The 21,017-nt window shown below is 31.0% G+C and overlaps 1 protein-coding gene across 3 annotated transcripts in view; it reads right to left on the reverse strand.

Annotated features, from left to right (window-relative positions):
• Positions 1 to 5,311: 5,311 nt before the first annotated feature.
• The window catches only part of Esyt2 (extended synaptotagmin-like protein 2), a 96,241-nt gene continuing 80,535 nt past the window's right edge, over positions 5,312 to 21,017 (reverse strand). For all 3 annotated transcript variants that reach the window (XM_075363263.1, XM_075363261.1, XM_075363262.1), the window contains exons 17-20: positions 17,722 to 17,814; positions 14,871 to 14,967; positions 13,239 to 13,373; positions 5,312 to 10,120 (exon numbers count right to left, since the gene is read on the reverse strand). In XM_075363263.1, coding sequence (XP_075219378.1) covers positions 10,040 to 10,120; positions 13,239 to 13,373; positions 14,871 to 14,967; positions 17,722 to 17,814 — 406 coding nt within the window. In that variant the 3' untranslated portion in view covers positions 5,312 to 10,039. The remainder of the gene's footprint in view (positions 10,121 to 13,238; positions 13,374 to 14,870; positions 14,968 to 17,721; positions 17,815 to 21,017) is intronic.

Genomic DNA, 21,017 nt, shown 5'->3' on the forward strand with positions numbered 1-21,017 from the left:
TCATTGATTCTCTTAAAATCCTTTGAATTACTTGAACTAAATAGTCTGCACTCATTTAATAGTTGACATTTTAAATACAATTAAAAATTAATTTAAACAATGCTGTAATTTTATAATAAAAGTTACAATTTAAATGAAGACTTTCTTTTTTTAGTTAGAAAGTGATAAAATTAAAATGTCACTGTTAAAAGTAATACTATAAACCAGTGCTGCAGCACAAACTGTGTGCTGTGTCCCACTGTGCAACTGTGTGCTGCAGCGCCCCGGGGAGTCATGACCTCTTCACAGGGGCACTGTAAAATATTGTAAAACTTCATAATTAATTGAACCAAGACATTTATAATTATTAATTTAATATTAATAAAGTAAAAAATAATGAAGATACACAAGTTTTATTTATTACTTCTGAGTTCTCATATTTTTACTTAAGGTAGGGTGCCATGGATAAATTTTAATTGAAAAAGGGCACCATGGCTCGGAAATGTTTGGGAACCACTGCTTTAAAATATAGTTCTGTTTTTTTTTTTTATTCTCTTTAGCATTTTCTTTTTGTTTCTGCCTGTGATTATTCAATTTCTTCATCGGTATGTGCCGATTCCCTCAGTGTCACAATAGTGCATATACTTGAAAAAAAATTAAATGGTGCATTAACAATCTTCTTCCTGATCAAGAAGTTACTTTAGAGAATTAGTAGATAAGTTCAGTACAACTGGAAGTGTTAACAAGAAAAAGAAAACAAATCGACCTATTCAATAAATTAAAACTAATTATTATTTAACATATATTTTACAGCCTCACATCCATAATGACGATTGTAAAACAATCAAAATGACCATTTAGTTTAGAAGTTATGTAAAGTTTTTGAGTATTCTGTTATTTTCAGTTTAATTTTGATTAGTTCTATTTTCTTCTATTTAGGAGATCTAAGCAAGATCTCCTCTCTTGCTTTTATGAATATCTGGCAACAACTTCAAGGACTCAATTCTCATTCTTATTTTTTTTACATATTTTGATATGCAATAAAATTTAACTATCCTGTACTAGTATAATTACAAATAATGGAAGACTGATATAATAAATAATTGGCAATAGTTTACAATAATACAACATACTTTTCTTTTTAGTATTAGTCATCATGGCAAATATTCTCATTTATTATGAGTGGAATTGTAACAAATTCAGTGACATCTATTATTATGTGGGAATCTGATCTAATTAAGTAAATATCACAAACAAAATGACAAATGCCATCTTCTAATCATCATATAAAACTACCGCATTTGATAATATCATGTAGAATTTAAGGAAAAAATGAGAAAGATTATGGATACATCAACATCACCTTTGTAAATTTTTATTAATTCTTTATCACAAATGATGCTGGCTTAACAAATACTGTCAACTCCACTAACACTTCTACTTGCTAATTTCAATAGCAATAACGCTTATGATGTTCAATCTTTGGTTAGTGTATGAAAAAAAAAATATTTAGTTTAAGGAAAACCTTAGCACAGATGGAACTATTTTAATTATGCAGAAAAGCCAGTAACATAAACATGGTCTGTTCTCAATAGTTAGAGATAATTCTTCAACAATTAATACATAAAAAAGTAAATCCTGTGAGGCTAACACTAAGTCCCACATGTTTTTGTACAGTTTACCCTGGAATTAATTATTTTGGAAAATGTTTTTGCTACAAACAATTTATCTTACACTTGTGTTACTAACAGTTTTTATAAACAACATAACTTTATCTCATTTCTTATTCATTAATTTTGTTTTTACTAAATTGGATTAAACTACATTGTAAATGGGAGAAAAAAAATGTTCTTTTGCATAACAGAACCCAGACACAACCAATTTGGCAGACAATTGTTCTACATTTTTTTTAAAAAAGACATTACCCATGCTGTTTTTTTTCTTATTTCAGTTATAAAGTTAACTTAAATAAAAAAATCATCATTAATAATAATTTTAACCACCAAAATGGAATAAAGTTCAGTTTTTACTTACCTACCTCATTTCATACAATAGTGCATAGAGGCTACCCTCATCATCTAGTTTATATACTTACAAAGTATACTGTAAACTAAATATAGAATAAAGTGTACTGATGGAATGTTAAAATTATTATTACTCAGTATATCTATTATTTTCATAAGTTGTGATTGTGTTTATTCAATAAATGTTGTCATTACTGGAAATTATGCGCTAATATTTTTTAAAAGTTTTTGTATTAAAACTAAAAAATAGTATTTTTTGCTGATGACTTTCTCTTCTAAGACGTAGTTTATAATAATTTTCAGAAAAAACCACAGCTTTATGGGCTTTACTTATACATGATGTTACAAATAATAGTTTAAGTGTGCACTAAAAACAAGTACACACTTTCTCTGGAGAAGTAGTTATATGTATCCAATAAGGTACATCATCTTGTAATGGATAATTACAATTACCTATGGATGTCTGTGTACCCAAATTGGGCATGTTAAAACAAGTAAACCTTTTTTTCAATTTCCTCACTTCATGTAAATTGGCTGAATACCATAAGCACATTTTTTTTTATTGAAACAAAGTAGGAACTAAATGAGTTAGATATCTATATAAATACTACTTTATTTTAATTTTACATTAATGTTTATTTACCTTATGCAAAATAACCTTTAGTTATAGTTTTCTGGTTAAATAGATTATGGCATGAAATACTTTATATAAATCTGTGGTGTTAGGTTTAAAAAAAAAATTAAAACAAATAGTGAGGAGGAAAATGTAAATAATAAATTTGTTTTGTACTCTTTTTGTTATTTCAATTGATTTTTAAAAATGGGTATGGTGTTTTATACAAAAAAAGTATTGTCAATCACTTAATGTTCATTTCTGGATTCTACTGTAATTAGTAATATAAGGCTAAACTAGTAAGAACTGGATCGTGCTACCTTGTATTTTCTAGTTTGTTGATAAATGTATTTAGCACATTCATTTTGATGTTGGATTTTTGTCAGTGTGCAAGGTATGATCAAAAAGTACCCGACCTAGGCTTATAAAAACACTTAAGCTTAGGAAAAAGCCAAAAATTACAGGAAGTCATGTTTGATGAGTAAGGAGCCTGCTGAAATTGCTCCATTCTGTTTTGCTAAGAATCTCTGGATAAGTTGTGATGCATAGGCTGGAGCTTTGTGATGAATTTTCCAGTCACAATTTCACCAAAGCTGTGATCTCTTAGCTGACAAAGAACAGTTATGTAGTACTCTTTTATTGACAGTTTATCCTTGAAGGTGTAATGCCTTGATAATCAAAAGAAACTGTCAGCATGACCTTTACCATGCTGTGTGATTGCCAGGGTTTCTTTTGCTGCAGAGAACTTAAGAATTTTCTAATGGGATGATTGTGCCTTTGTATTAAGACTCATAGCCAAAAACTCATCTTTCATCACCAGTTATTCTTTTTTCATAAAATCAGGATCACTATTAGCATAATCCTCCAGCATACTTGTGTAAATTACAGTTGGTTTTCCTTTTACTCACAAGTGAGAAGTTTTGGAACAAATTTGCAACTACACACTGCATCCAGAGATCTTCTGTTAAAATTGACTGCACTGAGCCAAATGAAATTCCTACTTCATCTTAAAGCTTTCTAATTGTTATCTGACAATCATCGCTGTCAATCTTGCTAGATTTTTTGCAAGTTTTGCTGGTGGATGGTCTGCCACAGCATTTATCACTTTTGACAGATGTTCGGCCATCTTGGAAATGGCGATAGCACTCTAATTTGTGTAACATATATAGTTTGATTACCAAAAACTGTTTGAATCTTTACTATTGTCTACTTGCATATCACAAGGTTTCTGACCAAATTTAATAAAGATTCTCTACTCAACCCATTTAGTCATTTTTTTTGAAAAGCAATGAAAACACGACAAGCACTCACACATTTTACTTTCATGGCTGCTAAGCAGTGACTAGTTTCAAAGGCAGCAAAACAGTGAATCACATGAAACCAATACAAGTTAATGTCATATTCCACAATGGTGACCTTCCCACAATACAACTGGTTACCATAACAAAATATAGGTCAGATACTTTTTGATCACATGATGTACTATTAATATTATGGATCAAAGTAAAATTTATTTTTCATTTCAGTTTAACAGTTTTTCTTATTTACTTAATCCATTATACAGAATGTACATGCTCTGCTAGTTTAAGTTAAACATACAATTTAAAAAAAAAAGTGTGTGTGTGTATGTTGTATGTATATAATACATGTGTTCTACAAAGAAATGAAAAACTTTCAGGACATAATTTACTGGTGAAAATAATGAAAAAAGCTTGTATAAACATAGGTCTACCTTAAAAACTACTGGTGTTACAGTTCTGGGGCCTGTTTTATCCTATTTCCTAGCTCAAATTACTTAAGAAACCACCAATTTCACTCTTTAATGTGGATCCCAAAAATTACAGTAGGGCTTTTTTAGCTAAAATCTGGGCAAAATCTTTCGCTAGCTGTAACTTGAAAATAAATCATTTCAAGACCTACATTTATATGAACTTTTTTCATTATTTTCACCAGCAGAACATGTCCTGAAAGTTTCTCCATTTCTTCGTGAGATAGCCTCGTATATACATAAATATAAATTACAAAGTAAATAGTGCTTTAAAACCACTGACTTCAATAATAAGTTGACTTAAAAGAAAAACAGGAGCTCATCCACAGGTGTATTTCAGAATGCAATAAAAATAACTTTTTTGTCACTGTATTAGCTCACTATAGAGCAAGTCAAGTGATAATTTTAATGTACTTGGTATATCTAGAGAAACTTTATTTAGTTGGATCCAATAGGCAGCCATATTCTCCGTTCATGAAGTGCCAATATACATGTGGATTTATTACACCCTAGGATCGCTAGATTAGGATGTCTTGTCAATTAGAAACAGAGAACCAAAAGGATTAAATTTAACTAGAAAGGGTTAATCTTAATTTTAATCTGTTTGGGCCTTGCACACAGAAAAACAGCCACTTATCTCTAATCCACCTTGGTACTCTCTTACTAGAGAAAAATTACTCATCTAGACTTAATAGGCTTATAAATGTCCCATGATCCAGTTTTGTGATTATAAAGAAAATTAATATTTAAAAATTTCTCACTGGGATCAGTAATTTGTAAATGATTACTAATGAATACGTCCATTTAAATACGATTGTATTTGATAGAAGTGATGGAGAATGAGTGACTGTAACCTGCCCCAACAACCTGTCCACCAGAGGAAATATCTGCATCAAAACAAGTTAAAAAAAATACAAACACGATCAATAAGTTCTCTCCATTTATTAATAATATAAACAAAATAGATTAAAGTCTGCAGACTTCTGTTATAAAAATGTAAAAGTAGAAAACAAAATAAAACCTGCCTATGATATTAAGATACAATAAATGATAAAATGATTTTGTTATTTTTAGGCACAAATACCATATATATTTGCAGATAATTAATAACTAAATTAAATTTTTTTAAAACTGCTAGTAACATAAATATAAAAAATAATTGCATTAATTGAACACATAAATAACAAAATAAATACTTTACGATAACAGAAATAGTATACCAGTTGTAAACAAATGTACTTAAGTATAATTATAAAAAAAATAAGTAATGGATGAAATTTACTTCATTTGTGAAACAGATGTAAAAATATTGATTATTTTAAAACTAATTCAGTATCATATAATTGTGCACACTTCTGCTAAATCACAAGTGTAAAAAAAAATATTTAAACAAATATATAACACACATTTTAACTTAACATGAATAATTTTTCATTTTATAGACAGAAATGAAGTAATTCATGATCAACAATAAAAATTTATAAAACCAGTGATTAACTGGTTTATAGATTTAAGTTTATTCATGAAGTGATTAACAAAGCAATGATTGAATTGTTTTACATTATACTGAAAAAAAAAAAAATCATTCAATAAATGAACAATTACAATAATAGTGATCTCTATTACAACTAGTATGAGATGAATATTTAGTCATGTACAGTCTTAACTCTGCCATCAAGTGTTGCATTTTAAATATCAGTATTTCCATAATTTCTGTATCGTAATATCTACAGTGATGATGTTACAAAACACTACAGGACCGATGAACAATTTTCACATGACAAATTAAGTTGAGGATATACTTCGAGTGATTCCAATAAAAACTAGTAAACAGTGAATGGATGTTATTTAAAGCTATTCAACAGCACTTCTAGAAATCCTTTATGAAACGGAAATTCAATGATGTCATCACAAAAAATCTACTACCATTTGTATAACATACTTGTTGAAACAGTTAAGAATATGTACATGGTCTAAATAGAAATACAGTAAGAAAAGTGTATGATTTTTATTAATTATATGCCACTAAAATCATTTGGTAGTGTAACAATGATTAATAATTTATAAAAGTAATGATAAATTAAAATGTAAAAAAAAAATGAGTGAACATTCCAGTAAGCGATAATGTTTAGTACTTATCTGAATGAAAATAAAGTAATGAATTAGATACTGCTAAAACTCCCATTCCACAGAAAAAATTATGTAATAATTATGGCACCACAATTAATGATTGTTTTGATATTTTTTAACATTTAGGTAAAAGAATTTAAAAACATTAAGGCACTGATAGCAGAGGTTTATTTTTACAAGGAATTAGGTAGTATAAACAAAAAACTTCTTTTCAGGAATAAAATTTTAATATAATGATAAAATCAAACCAAGGATAACATCAAATTAATTTTAATTTATCAGTTTAATTTTAAATAAGTAAATCAGTTCAAAATGCTCATAAAAGAAACTACTTAAATATTAAGTACTAGTTAACATAAACCTGTACGTAAAAGAAGTAAAATATTTTCAACTTTTTTCTATATCATGATTTAAGTTTAGTGACCAAAACTATCATAATTATACATAAAAATATCTTGATTGTTTATGAACGTTTATAATATTCAAAAGTAAGATGCATAGAATAAATGAAAAAGTAAATCGATCCACAACTTCAGTAGCTAAATTACATTATATATTAATACTGAATAAACAATACCAAGATTACAGTAAAAAAGAAATAGCAATCATGAACCTCAATAAAAACTGACTTTTCTATGTGTAACTAAGCATTATAAATGACAGATTACTTAAATAGCAATTTAATGGTCAATAATCAAAGATGGAATATTATAATTGAATTTAGTGCTTATTAATTAGTGCAGCAGACCAAAACCTCATCAAATAATAAAAGGTGCTAGCTCAATAATAATAAAATTTAAAACATATGTGCTTAACTATTTTATTTACACACACTTAACACTAATGAAAAATATGGGTAAAAGTTTAGATTAATCAAAGATATACAATTATAGATGAAAATAATAGGCTTCCATGAATTATAAATTTATATTCTATATATTCTAGTATGCAGAGATACTGGGGAATGGGAGTTCTTTATAGCATTAGAATACTATCTTACATATAAGAATATAAGAACATGTGATTATGTTTCACCGATTCAGTTACATTTTTCTAATCAGATCTATGTTCTGAATAAAATACTTTAGAAAGAATTTCTAATTAGCTTAAGAAAATTAGGTAGAAACACATACAAAAAAAAATTGCTATACCGATCAGCATTCCTCTGAATCTGCTCCTGGATGTCACAGCCTTGTCTAAACTTGGACTTTTAATACTCAATATCTGATGATCTCATTCAGGATATCATAGAAAAAAAAATCTCGACTAACTATATATTTTTAATGAAATATCTTTCCTTAGATTAGAGCTTTTTAACTCAACAAACTGACACTATGTAATATTTTAATTTTTTTTAAATGTACGACATAATTTATTACTATATTACATAATGCTATATTACACAAACATCAAGGCAGCATAGACAAACAATATTAGACTGTTAAGATATAAGTGGCAGAGGAAGTGTTATTTCTCCATTAGTAAAATTTAATTCATTTATATGAGGGTAGTGTAGTTAATTAGCAAGTAATAAGCCACATTTAGATTTAATTTTCTACTAAAAAGAAAGGAAGAAAGCAGGATTTTTTTATTTTTTAAGAAACTTATACTGTTAATATATTTAATTTCATTGCTCTGTAATGAAGGTGGTTTTGAAGCAATATCTTAACTGAAACAGATCAGCACATGCTGTTTTTTCAAAGTTTTATGGCATTTGTACAATTCAATGGCACACAAAGGAAAACAGTTCCAATTTTTTTTACTGAACTAAAACAATAGGATTCCTGTACATTGATTTACTATATGTTTCATGATTTCACAACTACAGCACGACTTCAGCATTATTTAATCAGATTAACAAAGAAGAAACAAATAATGGATTCCACTATGCAAACTAAAGCAACATTTTATTTTACAACAATCATACACATAATGCTTTATCCCATTATGAAAATGTGAGCACTCTGAAAGTTTCTGTGCTATTTTACAACCATACACCACTAATTACGTCAATTGAAAATGCAAAAGTTAATCACAAACCATTTTTTGATCACTAAGAAAATAATAAATGATCATAAAGTTGAAAAATTTTATTATGGCACTATAAATGCAAATTTGGCAGTTATTGGATGATTTTTAATAAATAAATATCCTAAGCAGACTAATACTCAATAAAGACTAATAAACAGCCAAATAAATGATAAGCAGACCGAACTTCATACTTCTTATGGGAAGCTGAGAATTGAAGAAAAGTACATCAAATTATTTCATCTTCTGTAATATTTAGAAATTTAGAAAACAGGACTACTAAATAGTAATTAAAATATAGTTTTCTTTCTTACATTATATCACTGTAACATTTTTATTTGTAACTAGATTCTGATGCTGATTTTGTGTGTATGGAATTAAAATGTCTCTTTAATGTTATAAACTAGTCACTTCAGAATCAATTTATATACATGTTTATAATTTACACCAAGATTAAAAAAAAAATTAAACAGATTATATATACCAATAAATTGTGCATTATGCTCATAATATTAGAAAGTACTAAGCAGGACTTAATTGTTTTTAAGTATAAGTCGGAAAAATTCTCCTGATTTAGATCAAAATCAATGAAAGCACTATATTTTGCATCTATAAAACACATATCTTTGATGCTACCAATGAAAAATAAAAATATACAGACACAGAATAGAAAATTTAATGGAGTTATTATTTATTAAAATATATCACGCATTAAATAAAGTAAACAAAAAGGTAACTCATATAATGTTATTATTTTATATTCTATATAATATATAGTAACATAAATTATGCTAAGAAAATAACGGTAAAAATAATCAGATCGCATTAAAAATAACAATAGATAATGTAATTTTAATCAGCAGTCAGATACTGAAATGTTAATGGTCATTTTTAAAAAAAACGTACAAATAACCATTTCCCCATACATATATGGATCAATCTGCTGTTTAATAACAGCTTCTACAAATCCAAAACCTGTACCTATTTTTTGTCTTTTTATTTATATTACTTAAAATAAAATATTAAGTAATTATTTACTTTCAATTAAAAACATTTTACTTCAGATCAAAGTTCTCATTATCTGAACTGAAAAACTGTTAATACATAAATCAATAACAGTTCAAATGTATAATTACAGCATTCAATAAAATAATGAAGAGGGGGACAAAATATATATATATTTATATAAAATTTAAAAACAATAACATACATTCAAAATATAACAAAGTTTCACCAAACATAAAAGACATTAACAATTACAAAAAATAAAAAAAGCAATATTAATATCAAAATCATTGAAAAAATGTTATTTCATTATACAAGAATATTTTGATTATAACAAAATTATAATAGGCCTATACTGACCAAAGCAATAAATACTACATTCAGTAAGCAAAAAGCAACCGTAAAATGAACCATAACATGAATGGCATATAATTAAATCTAAATACAGAGGGACGATAATTATATCTCTGCTAAATAAAGTGTTGAAGAAGTTCAAGCTTCCTCATGTGGCTCCAGATCATACCATGATGTAACTGCCTTAGAGAGGTCAAGCTGTCCCAAATCAACAATTACCTAAAAAAAAATTTGTTTAAATAATCGATAAAATCAGATAATCACCTAATGATATCAGTCACAATTAAGATAAAAAACTCTTGGGTATTATCCATGCTATAATTTACAGATAAACATATAATTAAAAGATAATGATAAAATTAAAACAGAACAAATAATTAAAATAACAATATAATCTAATATTGTATAAACATTCCTCTACTGCAGTTTTTTTCAACCTGGGAGTCACTGTGATAAGAAAGGCAGTCATGAAATTAGCCTACAACTTCACACATTAATGTTATAATGAAATCATTTTATGAAAAAAAATTCATTTATTACAAACGTTTACTTACATTTATAAGTACAAATGTAAATAAAATAAATTAATGGGATGGTTGCATTCGTTTTTCATTTAAAAGTCTCTCTATACATGAATCTATACTACAAACATAGACAAAAGCAAATTGTTTTCAAGTGATAAAAGACGATTGCTATATTATATTTAGTTTTTGCGCAACCATAGACAAAAAACCCTTTTCCCAGAGGTAAGATGTGGCAAAAGGGATTAATATTTTCAATGTTTCTATGACTAAATTTCCATATTTACTTGATAGACAAGCCAAAACATATCTAAATCTTCAGATGTGAATTGTAGATGTAACGTTTTATCAGCAGACACTTCAATCAGCTGGTTGTGAATCTCAACTAGTAAATTAGCAGCTAAAACAACATCTTCACTAAATGAATTCAGTACCCATCTCTTTGAGAAATCATCTTATCTTCCAGGAAATACTGCACCAACTGAATTTTTAGCTCACGCAAATATATCTCCATGCTATCCAACTTGTGGTAAATAATAGTGTCTTCTTTATCCATATTTTTCTCAATATAATCAGAAGTGAGTGGAAAGAAATCAAAATTTTTGGTTTGAAGTGAATAATCCAGATATCAGGCTTCTTAATGAAAGCATGAACTTTGTCATTAATAAAATGTTTTCATTGCATCCTTGTAAATTCACATCAAGTCATTTAAATGTAAAAATACATCACCCAAGTAAGCCAACAGCAACATATACTCATTACTCTATAAGAACATTGAGAATGGCATTTGTTTATCCTGGAAAAATAATATTAATTCATCTTGCAATTCCAAACCGGTTTAACAGTTTCCCCTGTAATAACCATCTGACCTCTGTTTGGAAGAGACTTTTTCTTTTCATCCATTTCATCGCATAGTTTAGCAAATAGCCTATTCTGTAATGGTTGACTTTTAATAAAATTAACCACTTCTACATCTTTACATAGAATTTGTTTGAGATTTTCCAGCATATTTTTTGTGACAAGAGCATGTCTGTGAAGGAAGCAGTAAATCTATTCCACCCTTGGTATAAGACAATCTTTTAATTTTTTTCAGAAATCCACAGTTCTTTCCTATTATCGCCTTTGCACCATCACTACATATTGGAATACATTTTGTCCAATCTATGTTATAGTTTTTAGTAGCTTATATATAAAAAAACATCAATAAGATATTGTCCTGTTACATGACCAGGTATTAATTTGTAAAACAACGTATTTTCTTTGATTGATCTGTCCCTATCGTATTCATACCCCACAACTGAGAAATGTTGGTCACATTTGTTGAATCATCAAATACTAAAAAATTCACTTTAACAAACCTGCTGAATTATCTGAACACTGGCAGCCATCTCATCGATTCACCTTGTTACTGTGTCATTAGAAAGCGGAATTTTTTTGCTTCTTCCACGCCTATTAAAATACTGACCATATTAATTGCACCAAGCAATACGAGGTTTTCTGCAACTGTATGGGGTTTGGACATCTTAGCTACTCTTAATGCTATAAGATAAGATGCTTCAAGTGTACTTTTATTAGTATGGCTTAATTTACAAGTAGAAACTTGCTGATTTCTCAAAGTATTTAATTTTCTTCTGAAAAATTGCAAGGGTTTGCTTTTATGATCTGGAGGTTGTTTCCTCTAAGTGTCAATTAATTTTGATGGCTACATGCTTTTATCAACGAGGACTTGAAATCAAATAACGTACTGCGACTTTCCATCCAATGAGGTAAAACTATAATTTAAATAACTATCATTACACAATCATGTCTTTTTACCAATCGATTCATTGGATATAGATGGCTCACTTCATTTTATTCATAAATATATTCATTTTTCTATGAATTTAACTGAAAAAAAAGAAACAGTTACACCATTTGACCGCTCACTAAAAAACTCAAACCTTAATTATTACTTTCAATGAAACTATGCTTTCAGAAACTTAAATGAAGGCAGCAGATGCATACTTTGCATTCGAAACTAAACTGACATTCCATAATCCTTTACGCCTCTTTTATACTGCTGGGAGCATGACGTGTTCAAAAGTATCATATGCATGTTTGAATATAATGTTCTCACATTGAATATTATGCAAGCAGACCAGATCACAAGGAGCGTATACACATTAAGTTGGAACCTGTAAATTGCTCATGATTGTACACTTCATACATGCACATTCATACTGTTACCATCAATGCAGCTAAATAGTAACTAGGTTTCATTGGGTCGGTAGGGTCGTAAAATATTCATTATATATATATTTATTTTACTTTTCAGGGGGTTGTGGAGCTAAAAAGGATGAGAATCACTGCTGTACTGAGTGGAGACATTGTATGTAATTCAATGTGTACTACAAAAAGTACACTAATTGTTTTGCTTTAAACTATCTACCCTTCTTATGAGAATGATGTACATGGAATGCTTGAGGTAGAAATGGAACTAGTTAGAGTAATTGTTCTGAAGAATAATGATGTTAAGTATACATACAAGTCCCTGCAGTTAACAGAGTGAAGGTGTCATTTGTAGGGCTAAATATCCATTAGATTTCAGTGAGCTTAGGATGCTGATATGCAGTAGTATAATTGATTCAGTGAAGAAAATAATAGGATATTATTTCACTCTTATCTTCTATTGATAAGCCTGGTGTGGGATACTTATTATACCAGAGTATAAGTAACTATGCCATTTACCAGAAGTGAGTGTCCCAAGTTAGATCATTCACAGCTGTTAAAAGTTATGTCAACACATACACATATATATATATATCTTATAGATTTACCTGTCCCATGACAGGGCTCTTCCACGTCTTCTGTGTCAGAACAGTTACTTCCAGCTGACGAGAATTCAACTCAGCCTGACTGATTACGTATTCAAATGTCTCATCAAATACAGGGTTGCAATTATCTTTAATAGTCTAGAAAAAAAAAAACAAAAAAAAAAAACTGATGTAAATTAGATTTGGATGAATAATAGACAATGCATTAAAATCTGATGGAAAAGTGAGTCAACCTCCAGAGGATAGACATAATTTCATTTGCAGACAGCACTTCATATTTCAACATGTGATTAATTCATTTTTACAGAAACAGATACATACATCATAATAAAACTGTATGTTTGTGTAAACAAACCTAAAGTTCAGAAAAATCTGAAATGCTGTATAGTAAATTATAGTATTTCAGAAAATGATCATCCCATTTTTTTTTTAAAGCTATATGGTTCTAAATTATTAAAACAAATAATTTATAAGTATTAAAATTTGCTTCAGTATGAGACAACAAATATGAGATATATTTTTTTAAATGACCCATATCAATAAATTATCTAACATAAACTTCTGTATGCCAATTCAAAGATGGTAATTGTATTCTGTTACTATGTTTTCATTAAAAAAAAATCAACTTTCCTGCTTTGAGGATGCCATTCAATTTTTTTTTTTTAATTAATTATACTGAAATTATAATAGTTATCAGAGACTACTTGATGTAAAATTTTATAAATAAAATTGAAGTAAAACACAATTACTTTACAGAAGTGTAAAGTATACGGCAATTAAAATCTTGCTAAAATCCATGGTAACACTAATTGATAACTGAAAAAGTTCTTCATAAAAATAACAAGAAAGAACCTCATAAAGAATATTCTTTCAAGACTAATCTTAACGAGTTTTCTGTAATTTATGTTGGCAGACGAACTAGTGTTTGTTGGTGCAGGTTCTTGATTGGTCTTTCAGAGCTTAAATGGAGACCATAAAAAATAATACCACAGGAGGGTTAAGCAATCTATTTTGAAAGCTGAACATCAAATGTAACTTTTGAGTTTAAAAGCAGAAGAGTTTATACATTTTGATAATTCCCACCTAGTTTTACTGATTGAAATAAAAGTGTGTATACCAAAAATACAGAAAGATCATACGAGTCAGCAAAATAGAACAAAAATATTATGGTATCAATAGAAAACACTTCATTTAGCGTAATTAATTTTGACAGAACAAACACTATTTGCTTAAAGCAAATGTGGTCAGTATACATAATTTTAATTTCTAGAAAATGTGAAATTTCCATCATTACTAAACAAGATCAATTAATATTTTTATTTAATATTTAACAGAAAAGAAAAGTGGAGGATAGTGCTCCACATTTACTTTAATTATCATGAAAATTTTATATTTATTTGCAAATAAAATAAAATAACTGCCCTTCTCTTTAAGTATTAACAAGAATACTCTATATTCAGAATTCTATGCAGCCCAAGAATATTTAAAATTCTTCACGTGTTCACGTAAAAGAACCTTCCATGATTGATAATAATTAAAAGTGGACTATAAATAATAGAAATGGCTGTAAATTATTCAACTATATAAAGTAACAAACTAAAACAATACAATCAAACAAAGACTCTAAATACAAACCTCAGTTTTGCGTTTTGTATCCTTTGATCTTTCGGGAAGCAAGTACAGTTTAACATACGGATCTGGTATGTTGCTTGGATCCTTCAAAGGCAAATTTCTGTAACATAACACAATAAATAAAAAAAAATCAGTCACTTAACACTGTAAACCTATAATCAGTTAACACTACCAAATATTTATGTCTTAAGTTTTTTTAAGTATGCTTTATATTTTTCAAGGATACAGTAAATGCTGAGGCAAAAATTCAATTTACTTAAATGTTAATTCATTTAATTTTTAGAATTCATTAATAAACTTATATTCAGTAAATACAATGTTACAAAGAAGAAATTACATGCTTGAAAATAAAACACAAACCTCAAGTAACTTCCACAGAAGCATTTTCAATACATACATATACACACACACATATATATATATATATATATATATATATATAAAATCAGGATTTCTTTCTATCAGTAATATATTACAAAAATAAGATACAATATAAGGTACAATATAAGATAAACTGAATAAAGTAATGTTCTATATGTGATCTACTCCATAAAAAAAAATTATGGCATGTAGGATCCCACTAAGAGAGATTAAATAAAAACAAATATACAAGAGAAACTTAATGAATATTATCAAATTCATAAGCTCTATCAATAGAATGATCCAGAAAACTTAGTTCTAACAACTAATAATACAATAATTAAAAATTATTGTATTATTCAGGATATTTATGAGGATGAATCAAATTTAAACGGTAATTTTACTAGTCTACACAGCATGCAGTTCTGAGCTGGATGGTTGAGTGGGGGGTTAATGTTTGGCATGAGAGAGTGGGAACCATCTTGGTTAGTTCCTTTGCTTTGTTCTGTGGTCAGTACAGCCATGAGTGAGCAAGAGGTTCCGTCATCTGTTGCACAACATATAATAATTAAGTTTTTAACTAATGAAGCCATTAAACACGTACAAATTTTAACTCGTTTAAAGGTACAGTATGGAGATGCTAAACTATCCCAAAACAGAGTGTATATGTGGGCCAGACAATTTAAGGACAGGTGATAAAATGTAGAAAATAAAAGTAATGGTCGACACCCAAGATCAAGTCTCACAGCTGACAACATCTGTGCTGTTTGAGAGCTTATCGAAGGTGATAGCTGGTTCACTGTTGAAGAAATCATGTCAGAAGTAGGAATAAGCTACAGGAGATTGAGCACGGGAGTGCTCAATCCATTATCACTAATCATCTTGGTTTTAGAAAAATTAGTGCTCAATGGGTTCTGAGGTTGTTGACTGAAAATCAAAAACAGGAGAGGTTGAAGATCTGTAAGAGACTTCTGAATTGATTTAGGCAAGAAGGGGATGATTTTTTTAGGCGCATCGTCACATGTGATGAGACATAGGTCTATCATTGCACACTGAAGTCAAAAATGGCAAGGAGTGGCAAAGGGAGGATGAGGACTGCCCAGATAAGGACAAAACCCATCTGTCAGCCAGAAAAGTTCTTGCAATGATTTTTTTGACTCAAGGGGAGTTATACTCATTGATTTTCTCTTCAATCAACAAACGGTGAATGTGGCTTACTATTGCCAGCTGCTACAGACAACAAACACCGCCTACCAAAACAAAAGATGGGGTATGCCTATCAAAGATGTCATCTTTCTCCATGACAATGCCAGGCAGCACACTGCAATTTTGACAATGGATAAATTTGAAAAAATGCTTTGGGAAATCCTCAACTACCCTCCACAGTCCAGATTTGTCTCCCTGTGACTATTTTTTGTTTGTGCCCTTGAAAGAATCGCTTGGAGGGAAACGATTCAAAGATAATGAAGACATTGAGGAGCATGTGCACAATTGGTTGACGACTCATCCTCACTTTTTATGAACAAGAAATATTCAAGTTGGTAAAAATGTACAGATCGTGCAGGAAAATATATAGAAAAATGATGAAGGTATGAATTGTATATACTATTAATCAATAAATTAAAAAAAAAAATACTGTTTATATTTGATTCACCCTCGTAGAATGTTTCCTTACACAGTAATGTAAAGTGACAATTCAGACTTTTTTATGTTGGACTTCATGTTATCACACAGTTGAATTCAGACTTGACGAATTTTATAAAAGCTATTAAAAATTTTACTAGCTCAAAACAGTATAATACAAATTATGAAAATTATGATCCAACACATTAACAAGTATAATACAAGTTATTTCAGGAAGAAAGATCAATATTGTGTAGCTAAATGTAGAGCTAAAAATAAAATAAAATCATATTCATATTTCTAGAATGTTTCATTTTCAAGATATTATCTGCCAATGATTTATTCTATACTCCCATATATGTCAAAATTTTTGATTCAAACATCATATAAAAATGACACATTAGTAGCGGGAGTTATGTTTTCGGATACAATGTTAAAACAGAAAACTGAATGAATATTTGCAAAAAAATTCTGAACGATATCAGATTAGATCTTCTGGAAAACTGTACTCTAACTTCAATAAATTCTCTTTTTTGTCTGAATGAAACAAGATCCTGTTTTAATTTGATATTTTGACACTTAGCTATGTTTGTTATAGAGTTCATTTCAAATATCTTTTTCAGTTCTTATCAAATTTTTCAGTAATATTACTTGCTACTGGACAGAATGACTTAGGAGTAATGATTTTTTATAAAAATTCTCCAATTCATAATGGCATTCAGTTCAGCTGTTGGGAAGAGCACCAGCTGTTACCCCCTTACTGATACAGTCAGAAAGTAATAATCAGCATAATAAAAAACAAATAATGCTATAATATGACCATAATCATGAATAAGATTTTAAAGTAGCACTAAAAACTTTTGTTACGTACACAATCTTATGAACAACTATAATAAGTCTTTGCCTTTGCACACTATAGCGCAATGTCACTTGTATTCGGCCAAGCCCACTGTTACCGGCAGATCTGCACAGAAAAAATAAGACATAAATTTAAATTCAAAACACAAATGCATTATAATTATATTGCATTACGTATTACAACATCAACAGTAATATCAAGAAATAACATGAAAAGTTATCTTTCACTTAAGACTAGACATTTAAGGATACCATGGAATTAATGGCAATGAAAAATGAACAGTAAAATATTAAATATTATAAAAATAGCAAACAATGTTAATCTGAGTACATACAAATACCATGAATTCAGCCACTAATCTATTTCTCACTGGTTATATACAATGTGTCACCTGATTCTTAACTGGTTAGTCAAGAACTAGGTTCTTGACTAACCAGTTAACACACAGAACTATCAGTTAATAGTTCATAGAACTATTAGTTGTTTTTCCCCCCTGAGCCGGACATACAATGAAGTATAGCTCAGCTGAGGGGAGTGTCTTAACTCAAAGAGGGCCTCCCCACCTACTGGCAGTAGGCTGGGCATGACAGCGCAGCCCTGGTTTGAATCTTCTTGTGCCTGCCTCTAATCCCCAAATGGGGGTAACCAGGCCTGACTACGTCGTTCCTGGGCCCCCACCCAGAGACTAGGTCTCGGCCTTTTTGGTGCCTGCCTCAAACTGCTCAAGGGATGCCAGGCTTGACTGTGTCATTCCCAGCACCCTCCCAGATGGCCGGGTCTGTCTTTTCTCTCACTGACTCCTTAGTACCCCTGGAGTTCCTGGCACACCTAGGCATGCTGGCCGTTGCAACCAGGGCAGTCCACCACACTCTACACTAATGTCTGCAAAACCTGCACTCAATGTCCTTGCTGTCCAACACCATGTACATGAAAGTATCAAGTCTCCTCCAATTATTCTCAGAAGTCAACATATAATTAACTAATTCATCTGGTCTGAGGCCAAAAACAGTGGCCTGCTTTCTCTCAGCTTCCCATTCTGGGCAATGTAGGAACGTGTGCTCTACTGTATTCTTTGACAGTCAATATATACAAATCAGGGTCTCCCTCCTTCCAATCCAATACAGATATGATTTGAAGTTTCCGTGCTCAGTAAGCATTTATGACTAATAAAAGTTCATCTCCACAAAACCACTTTTGCACCAGGGCTCCAGTTCTGTGATTAACCTCTTGGTCCATATTAACGAAACACCTGTTCTCCATCTAGCTCTCCAGGCTGCAAAAGTAGCCTGTCTTACCTCTCATTTACTTAATCCATCTTGCCTATTTGCCCATTCATGAACTTGTAGGTCAGGTGGTGCGTGCTGATGCCAGTACACATACTGAGTCATATGACACAGTGCGGTATGCTGATAGTAATATTAAAAGCCTTCAGTGTATTCTTTGGAGTCTTGTGACATTCCTCCGCATGGCTACCGCCACGTAAAGTATTGCTGATATCACTGCTGAGATAATCAGTTTCCTCTTGGAGGCCCTCGGTGCACCACATGTCATCATATCACATTCAATAAATTAATTTTTTTCTCAGTTTCTCGCATCGCTCTTTAAAATGTTCACTAAAGCATAACCCTTTATCAAATGTGATGCCCAAATATTTCACCTATTCTCTAGATTGTAGCAGCAAGTTACCCCAATCTTAAGGTTACTGAGACACATCCTTTTCTTACCAGTGAGGGCTATGTCCTTACACTTATTTGGCAATCATTTCAGACCATGGTCTGCCATCCATATATTAATTAATCTTAAAGACTCATTTCCCCGATTCGTTACTTCATCCTCTGACCATTACCGCGAGATCATCTGCAAAAGCTATCGATTCAATCACTTCTGGTAGTCCCAAACTTAGTACTTCATCATATACAATTAGCCACAACAATGGCCCCAGAACAGAGCCCTGGGGAACACCACCATAGATTTGGAAACGAAGGGGACTGCTCTCTGTGTCTGCTGATGCCTACCTTTCGTTAAGATACTCCTGTACTTGTCTTTGTAAATGTGGACTGACACCCTTACTCCTAAGGGACAACATTATTACACTCCACCGCAACGCCCCAAAAGCATTTAGTACATCCAAAAGAATGAGCACAGGCAACCCTCGTGTTCTCCATGTATCACTCCTTACTGGTGTTGTCCAGCTCACCACTCTACTTACTGCCTGTATGGTTGAACAGTCCGGCCAAAGTCCAAATTATTGTGAATACTGATCCCCCCAACATGTCTGAGTCATCCAAAATTCAGGGAGCCAGCATTCATTCAACCACCTGTTTTTTGCGCTTGTGCTTCTGGAAATCACGCCTGAGCTCCGCAATTTTATCGGACCACCAGTATGCTGGCCTAAAGTTCTCATCCCATGGTGGAATTTTCATCATCTCACAAGTGATTAAGGTCTGTAGTAATTCCGGCGATGGATGGTGTTCACTGGCAATCTAACTCGCTATATTTTCCATGACAACTTCAATTTGCTGCTGTGTTAGCCTTGGAGGCGAAATCCGTCCAGTCACAATAAACCCAGGGTCTTTGATTTCAAGAAAACATGCAAAATGTTTGCTCACGGTTTCGTCTCCCAGGACCCTCCATGAGCGTAGATCACAGCGGCCATCTAAAATTGTTAGGTCCAACACAAAGTAGTGCCCTCTGGTCTCAAACGTTTGTTGACACAGTACAAACCAGTGGATTGAATGAAATCCGTGAGTATCTCACCTCTGTGGTATGTGTAGGAGCTGCCCGTGACCACCGACTTGCTGCTGAAGTCACCCATAATTACGCTTTTCTTTCAAGACCTGGCTATAACATCATACAGACATCCAATAAATTCTTCATATGCCATCAAGTCACAGTTCGGCATTATGTACGTCCCCACCACAACTGTATTGGCTAATTCTATTGCAACTATCCCTGATGAACAGCTCATTAACTGCACCCAAATCAATGACTTATATCCTGGACAGCTACATCCCCTTCAGTATCTATACACCAGTCGTTACATGCAACCATATATTTATTAGGTTCTGACACTATCAGAAAGTCTGCACTCTGCCTTCTGGCGAGCTCCCCCACCAAATCATGGGAAAGAGTGCTTTGGTTTGAGTTTACCAGAACTAACTTAAGTATCTCTGTGTAAATTGCATGTTCAGCCTCCGGGGTGCAATGTTGTTGGCTTCCACAATTTAAGCATTTCATGCTCTCCCGGCATTCGCTTGCTTTATGCCCTCTACCACCACAGTTAAAACACAGCTCCATTCGGTTGGGCC

Source organism: Lycorma delicatula, chromosome 4, assembly GCF_047948215.1.
Source record: "Lycorma delicatula isolate Av1 chromosome 4, ASM4794821v1, whole genome shotgun sequence".
In the NCBI taxonomy this organism is placed as follows: domain Eukaryota; kingdom Metazoa; phylum Arthropoda; class Insecta; order Hemiptera; family Fulgoridae; genus Lycorma; species Lycorma delicatula.